The 8,581-nt window shown below is 41.3% G+C and overlaps 1 protein-coding gene across 1 annotated transcript; it reads left to right on the forward strand.

The window, feature by feature from the left end:
* Positions 1-2,764: 2,764 nt before the first annotated feature.
* LOC104398668 (toll-like receptor 7) lies at positions 2,765-7,065 on the forward strand. Its single transcript, XM_010008803.1, has 2 exons — positions 2,765-2,866; positions 3,811-7,065. Exons 1-2 carry the CDS (start codon positions 2,765-2,767, stop codon positions 6,949-6,951), a joined length of 3,243 nt encoding a protein of 1,080 aa, XP_010007105.1. The 3' UTR covers positions 6,952-7,065.
* The last annotated feature ends 1,516 nt before the right edge of the window (positions 7,066-8,581 follow it).

An 8,581-nucleotide genomic window follows, 5' to 3' on the forward strand; every position in this document is an offset into this window, starting at 1 on the left:
TTGAGGAAGGGGTGGAGCAGTAAATGAGGTACTGTTGTTCTCATTTTAAACACAAATTTTTGAGGAAGTAGATTGTAGCAGTTGTTTCACATTTAACTATTTCTCAAGTCTCAGTCCAGCTGTAGCACAGCAATAGAGTAGTGATTACTGCTGTTGTCTTGGAGTACTTATGTCACGTTATACTCTCCTCTGCACCTGAGCTGATCTAAGTGAGGATCTCTTTTATGCTGTCTTTTTCTGCTCTGATTTACAGTCTTCTCCAGCAACAAATTTGCTAGACCTGGAAGCACACAGAAAATGGTAGGTTAAACTTACATTTTAAATTTGCTCTTAGACCCCTTTGACTGGGACTGTAGTGGAAGACTTTCAAGGACATACTCTCCTTTTCTCCTTTCTAAATATTCCAATTTAGGAATTGTTGAGAAGCTGTGATACATAATGACAGGGAAGGAAAGCATTTATTCGTGCTAATACTAACTGGCTAGCATTTAATTGTACTACTGTGCTACAGAATGAGTATAATAATGTATTTTCTATTTGCTACAACTGCCAAAGTGTTCTTTTGTCCTCTAGCCTTCCCCCCTTCACTTTTAAAATAAATATGAAGCAACTACAGAAAAAAATCCTTCAGAAACCCCTAGCTCCATTGTTGATTAATATTTGAAGAATACCCTAAATCATTATGGGCTTGTGCATGTGCTAGTTAATATCAGCAGATCAGTATTTTTTGAACTTGTTATAAAACTAGGTGGAGATCACAGAGAAAAGGTCTGTTAATATGCATACCTCTAGTTGTACTTTTAAACTAGCTTCTCATTGCAAAGACATCACACAAATCAGTGTTGCTTGTTTTTTCTAATTAAAACAATATTTTATATTCTGTTACTGTAACAGACACAAGTGGTTACACATGCAAATAGTTAGACCAGCATTAGAATGTAACGGAATACAGCTAAAATAGCTAATGCATTAAAAAGATATCAGGAAACTGAAGGATATGCAAAGAAATTAAGCACAAAAATGGTGGGGGGTAGGCTGGCTCTGGAACAACAATTAGGTTCCTAAAAATACTGTAGTATGTGAGAATTCAAAATCTGAGCATTGTGAATATCTCATAATGCATTTTCTGACTTCCTAAGGAACCTGCAAGCATATTTGTGAAGACTTTTAAGACCCAGATTCATTGCACTGAATGTTAGGCACCCAAGCCTGTAGTGTTAGTCTCTGTTCAGTGTGTAGTCACGCAGAGCTGCCTCCTTGTTTAGAGCTGAGCAGCACCCGCAGAAGGGCCTCTGTCTCCTCTCTCCCGCTCTCTTGTGAATGTCAGTGTAGCCAGGTTGACGGAAATGGATTGAGGAACTTGTGTAAGTGCCTAAAATTGGGTGCCTGAGTGCAGTGGCTAAGTATGAGTTCATGTAGAAGGTCTGTGGCAGTCTAGAGTGCAATCTCACCTTGCCCAGGTTCTACTCTAGTGCTTGGACAGTGGGTTTTAATTCAGTATAGAAAATCTTTAAAAGTTTATTCTAATTAACTTTTCCTCAAGAGCAGAAAATCTGTGGTTTGACCTCCATTTAGCATCAGAGGTTTTTCTTCCTTCTTTTAAAGGAAGGCAAGCTGCTGGAGTTCGACCCATGGTGGTTGTTAGTATTTCCCTCGGTGGCTGCAGCTACCACATCTATGGCTGGTAGAGGGTCAGCACTTCACAGTCTGCTGTGGTGTGCGTTGGTGGATAAAGGTAAATGGTATCCATAGGATGGAGTGACATGTCCTGCAGTATAGGAGTCTCTGCAATTTCCCTGCCACCCCTTTGCTGTGCTTCATGGACACCTGCGTTGGTTAATGGCCCTGGCCCATAGGATGTGTTGGTCTAGTAAAGCAAGAGATGGAGGTAGGCAGGAGCTGGGGCACCAGGGCACTCTTTGGTTTTTTATTACTCCAATTAAGTCTTTACATGCATAACGTAATAAAACCCTTGGAAAAGGAGGAAGGCAAAATATTTTCAAGAACATATCCAGATTTTTCTTTAGCAATGTCCCTTTTCATTCAAAGAAAGATCTTCAGTTTTCTGTGTACTTAATGGCAGAGCCTTTCCTTCTCCCTCTCATGTTCCTGCCCATATTAGACTTCTAAAAAAAAAGCTAGGATAGTAGGAGGAAATGAATGTATTTTATCTTCTCATAATTGGCTCCCCACTTACTCTGATTATTCTTAGTTGTAATTTTCATTCAAGTGCTTTTCTACATCAGGAAATGAGAGACGTTAATAATCCTCTCAAGCTGATTGGTTAGACCGTACTGAAGACACTGGTGAACTCTCTTACCCAGTGACCTCCATCCGGGTGAGTTTCCACAGTTAATTGCCATGAATGCAACAGAGTAAAAACCAAGACAGTCAGAGCAGCAACAAAATGCTTCTTAGCCATCTCAGAGAGGCTAGCAGATGGAGACCCAAGTGGCAGCAAAGATGCCAGGTTTGCCAATTCATTAGAAACCACAGAAGGACCTGAGAACAGTCACACAGGAATTAGGGCTTCACCCCAGGAAGAGGCAGAAGGATCAATAGCCCAACTGAAGTGCATTTACACCAATGCACACAGTACATGCAACAAAGAGGAGGTGTTAGAAGCCATTGTGCCCCTGGAAAACTAAAGTATAATGGCAATTGCAGAAGCATGGTGGGATGACAAACAACTGGAGTGCAGTGCATGAATTTAAACTCTTCATAAGGAATAGAAAAGGAAGGAGAGGTGGTGGGGTGGCCCTCTATGTTAGAGTGTTATGATGGTCTAGAGCTTGATGATGGTGACAAAAGGGTCGAATATTTAAAGGCAAGAATAAAGGAAGAGACCAAAAAGGCAGCTATCATGGTGGGAGTCTGTTATAGATCACCCAAACAGGGTGAAAACACAGATGAAAAAAGCAGCTGGGAAAAATCTCTTAATCTCTTGCCCTTGCTCTCATGAGGAATTCAATTTACTAAATGTCCAACAGAAATACAATGCAGTAGAGAGGAAACAGTCTAGGAGGTTGCTGGAGTGTGTGAAAGAAAACTTCCTGACACAGCTGGTTAGTGAGGCAACTTGGGAAGGTGCCACACTGGACCTGCTGCTTGTGAACAGGGAAGGACTTGTGGGTGATGTGACGGTTAAAGGTCTTCTTGGGCATAGTGATCATGAAATGTTAGAGCTTTTGATTCTCAGAGACATAAGGAGGGTGGTCAGCAGAACTACTATGCTACTTCCAGAGGGCAGACTTTGGCCTGTTTAGAGCCTGGTTGCCAGAGTCTCTTGGGAGGTAGTCATGAACGGCAAAGGAAGACAGGAAAGCTGACAGGAATCTTCAAGGTGTCAATAACACACCAGTGTTATGGCCATGGGGGAACCTTAGCAGCCTTAAGGCCTTCTCTGCTTCCCATTCTGTGCCCATATGGGGGACAGGCTGAGGATGGGCCAGAGGCACGGAGGGGTCACATCTGGGACAGTATACAATTATGTTTTAAGATTCTAATAATCCTTCTGATAATGTGAAATTCAAAATAAGCACTCACCTGCTAGTCAGTGTGCTTTTGAAAATTTTTGCTAGCTTTTAAGTGACTTAGAGTTAAGAAAGTAAAGAAAGCATTTGAGAAAATACCAACATATTCTTTCCCCCAAAATTATAATCCTACCTGCACATTGGCTTCTAGCCAGCATGAGGGATAGGACTCCAGTTTGGCTGTGTATTTGCTCTAACCAAATATGTAGTTTATATAATAGCCTATGAGATATTTTCATTGCATTAAATTATTAGCTTCCTATTTTCTCATTTTTAGGTACGACATGCAAAGATGTTAAATACATTATCATTTGTCTTGCTCTTCCTGTTTCCACTGCTGCTGTCAGGAACTTGGTATCTCAAAAGTTTACCCTGTGATGTGAAAGCTACTGAAGATTCCGTGGCAGTGGACTGCACCAATCGGCGTCTCATTGAAGTCCCTAGAGGGATCCCTGAAAATGCTACCAACCTTACCCTGAGTATTAACCATATCCCCTATATCAATCCAACATCCTTTGCTCATCTTGAAAACCTCATGGAGATTGACTTCCGATGCAACTGTATACCTGTCAAAATGGGCCCCAAAGATCGTGTGTGCGTCATGAGACCCAGGATTGAGAATGGCACTTTTGCTGCCCTGACAAGACTGAAGTCATTGTATTTGGACGGAAACCAGCTGTTAGAAATACCCCAGGGTCTTCCTGCTACTTTAAGTCTGCTGAGCCTGGAAGCAAATAGTATCTCTTCTATCCGAAAAGTCAATTTTTCAGAGCTAGGAAACTTAGAAGCATTGTATCTGGGACAGAATTGTTACTACCGTAACCCATGCAATGTTTCATTTGAAATTGAAAAAACAGCCTTTCTGGAGCTGAAAAAATTGACAGTACTATCCCTGAAGTCTAACAACTTAACTTATATTCCACCCAATTTGTCATCTACTTTGAAGGAATTGTACATTTACAACAACATGATTCAAGCAATTCAAGAATATGATTTCAGTGCCCTTCATAACCTAGAAATTCTTGATCTAAGTGGTAATTGCCCACGTTGCTATAATGCCCCATATCCTTGTATTCCCTGTCCCAAGAACACAATTGAGATACATTCAAAGGCTTTTTATTCCTTGAAAAATTTAAGAATTTTGCGACTTCACAGTAATTCTCTTCAGAGCATACCCAGCAGCTGGTTTCAAAATACCAGGAATCTCGAAGAGCTTGACCTCTCCCAGAATTTCCTCATAAAGGAGATAGGAGATGCTCAGTTTTTGAAATTTATCCCCAACCTCGTAGTGCTTGATCTGTCCTTTAATTTTGAACTGAAAACGTATTCTCCATCCTTGAATTTGTCTAAGACATTTTCTTCCCTTTCTAGCCTGGAAACCCTGAGGCTCAGGGGTTATGTCTTTAAAGAACTGAAAGAAGAAAATCTAGATCCATTGCGCAGTCTTAGGAATCTAACAGTGTTGGATCTTGGGACTAATTTTATTAAAATTGCTGACCTGAGAGTGTTCAAGGAATTTCCAGCTCTTAAACTCATAGACCTCTCAGTGAATAAAATTTCCCCTTCTTCAGGTGAAAGCAACTTTTATGGATTTTACTCTAATCCAAGTATTTCAGAAGAGCAATTCAACAGACACATATTACAAGAGATGCATTATTTCAAGTATGACGAGTATGCACGAAGTTGCAGGTCCAAAGACAAAGAGGCTGCTTCCTACGAATCTTCAGTTAAGGAAGACTGCCTGAAATATGGAGAAACATTGGATTTAAGCAGAAATAACATATTTTTTATCAACCCCTCAGACTTCCATGGTCTTGGTTTTCTCAAATGCCTCAACTTGTCAGGTAATGCAATAAGTCAAACTTTAAATGGAAGTGAATTCAACTACTTGCCTGGGTTGAAATATCTGGATTTTTCTAACAATAGGATTGACTTGCTATACTCAACTGCTTTCCAAGAGCTAAAACTTTTAGAAGTTCTAGACTTAAGCAATAACAAACATTATTTTCTGGCAGAAGGTGTTACTCAAGTGCTTGGTTTTGTGAAAAACTTGGCTTATCTGAAGAAGCTGATGATGAATGAAAATGAGATTTCTACCTCTATTAGCACAGGAATGGAAAGCAAATCTCTTCGAATTTTAGAATTCAGAGGAAATTATTTAAATGTTTTATGGATGGATGGGAACTCTAGATACTTCGCATTCTTCAAGAATCTGACCAGCCTGGAACAACTGGATATTTCCTTCAACTCACTCAGTTTTTTACCTCCTGGTGTTTTTCAAGCTATGCCTCCTGAACTGAAGATCCTCAACTTAACAAATAACCGAATGAAGAGTTTCAACTGGGGAAAGCTCCACTATCTGAAGAAACTAGAAACTCTGGACCTCAGCAATAACCTTCTGGCTACTGTTCCCCGAGAACTGTCCAATTGCTCTTCAACACTTCAAGAACTGATGCTACGAAACAATCGGATTCAAAAGCTAACAAAACATTTTCTCAGAGGTGCTTTTAAATTGAAATACTTGGACCTCAGCTCAAATGAGCTCCAGATAATTAGGAAATCTAGCTTCCCTGAAAATGTCATTAACAACCTAAAGATGCTACTTTTGCATGGCAATCCTTTCAAGTGCAACTGTGATGCCGTGTGGTTTGTTTGGTGGATCAATCAGACTCAAGTGACTATTCCTCTTCTGGCCACAGACGTCACATGTGCTGGTCCAGGGGCACATAAAGGAAAGAGTTTGGTTTTCTTGGACCTATATACCTGCGAACTGGACACCTCCTATTTGATCCTGTATGCTCTGTCAGCTTCAACTGTCCTAAGCTTAATGTTGTTCACAGTGATGAGCCACCGCTATTTCTGGGATGTGTGGTACAGTTACCATTACTGCACTGCCAAGTTGAAAGGCTACCAGCGTTTATCTTTACCAGATGCTTGCTACGATGCTTTTATTGCCTATGACAATGAAGATCCAGCTGTGAATGAGTGGGTGCTGGAAGAACTGCTTGAAAGGCTGGAAGGTCAAAAAGCCAGACAGTTCAATTTATGCCTGGAGCAAAGGGACTGGCTCCCAGGACAGCCAGTCTTTAACAACCTTTCCCAGAGCATTCAGCTGAGCAAAAAGACCATATTTGTACTGACCAACAAGTATATTAAGAGTGGTAGCTTCAAGACAACATTTTATATGGCCCACCAGCGGCTTCTAGATGAAAAAATTGATGTAATTATCTTGGTATTTCTTGAGAAGGTTTTGCAGAAGTCCCGGTATGTTCGTCTGAGAAAGAGGCTGTGCAGAAGTTCTGTTCTGGAATGGCCAACTAACCCTCGGTCTCAGCCCTACTTCTGGCAGTGCCTGAAAAATGCAATAGCTACAAGCAATACCCTGGCTTACAACAAGCTTCTCCAAGAAACTGTTTAGCTCTACCCTTTCCTGTAAATGTTGTTATGATCCACAGTGAGAAAAAAAATCCTAAACTTCATTTGAAGAAACTGTCAAAGCATGGAGGGTAAATGTAATTGTGATATTGTACCCCAAAACTAGATGAACAATTAGTCACTTGTTTTTGCTATGACAAGATTGAACAAAAACTGTTGCCAGCACAGATGTTTAGCTGACATGCACTTTGCTTGACACTGATTGCTGTACAGCAAGAAAAGATGCACTACCTGCTGGAAGTCCCTGGTTTAGAACAGAATCACCACTTCCAGATTTCAGTTCACTGGAGGCCTCCAGCATCTCCTGTGGTTGAGTCAAGTGTGGATGAAACACTTGCTCAGACTACTCTAGTACACAGACTACTGCAATTAAAGTTGCTGCTGTTCAGATCACTGTTGGAGTAAATGTGATTTTAATGGAAAATTACAGTTTCTATATTAAAAGTATTCATGAAAAATAAGAAAAGCATTTGCTGACACATTCATCTCAGAAAATACCCAAAGCAAAGCTCATGCTTTGATTTTAGGAGTTGGGCAAAGGTAAGATTGATCATCTTTTCATCTCAGGCTTACAGCTGCTGAGTCTACTGCTGTCTGAGTGGGGCAACAGCCCTAGTTGCTGGGGAAAGAAAGCTCTGGTGGGGCTTTGAGTGTGGAATGGGAGCTCTCCCACTGCTGCATTGCCAAAAAGCTCCCAAAACTGAAGAGATTTTGAAGAACGTATATGGGCTAACATAGGAAAGTATGTGAGAAACAAATTCACGAAGTCCTGCAGGCTGTGGATCAGGAGCAATTACAAGATAAAGGGAGTCCTTGTGCATGGAGCTGCTGCATGGGAGTGAGGAAGGGCAGCAGGACAGTAGGTGGGAATGAGAGAAGGAAGCCTTTGCACAAGGAAGATGGAGAAAATAAAGTAAAATAAAGAGTAAATGGGAAGAGACACAGGAAGGTAAAAAGAAAAATGAGAGAGTAGAAGAGGTGGAAAGAATGGAAAAAAAGACAGCTGAACTAGGGCATAATAGAAGTTAAGAAGAATTTACTAATATTCTCAAGGAACTTCTTCCCTTTAACTTTCACTTGCCTCCTTGGCTTTTGGCTGAGCTCTTTTCTCTCTGAGGACTCAGGGCTCCTCTGCAGTGTTGTGCCATCAGCTTTAGGAAGCCATTGGCTTCCTGAGTTTCCACCCAGGTCCTGTGTTTCAGCCCCCTGTGTACCAACTGGAATGGTGTTAGCAGGTCTAGCCAGGGCTGGACATGTTAAAGTGATTAACTTCCCTCCACCTACGCAGATTTTCTCCAGGACAAAACATAGTGACTTGCTGTGCAAAACATGTGAGACCAAGTCATGCAAGGAAAACATCCACCCCACGATCTCTTCAGCTGTGCTGTGGTGCTCCAGGGCAGCCTCAAGCCCTCCTTCATCTCCTTGTTCTCCAGGCAGGTCCCTCTTCCACAGTGGCTTCTGAGGCACCACTAACAACTTGAGCTGAAAATAGGTGTGACATTAGAGACATCTTGAAAAAAGGGAAGAAACACTGCTCAGAAACATAAACACTTGGCTCTGTTTCCTGCTCTGGTTCACAGCACAGCCTCCTCAAGCACGTAACAGTATTG

The sequence above is a fragment of the Chaetura pelagica genome, unplaced genomic scaffold (assembly GCF_000747805.2).
Source record: "Chaetura pelagica isolate M959 unplaced genomic scaffold, ChaPel_1.0 scaffold512, whole genome shotgun sequence".
NCBI lineage: Eukaryota > Metazoa > Chordata > Aves > Apodiformes > Apodidae > Chaetura > Chaetura pelagica.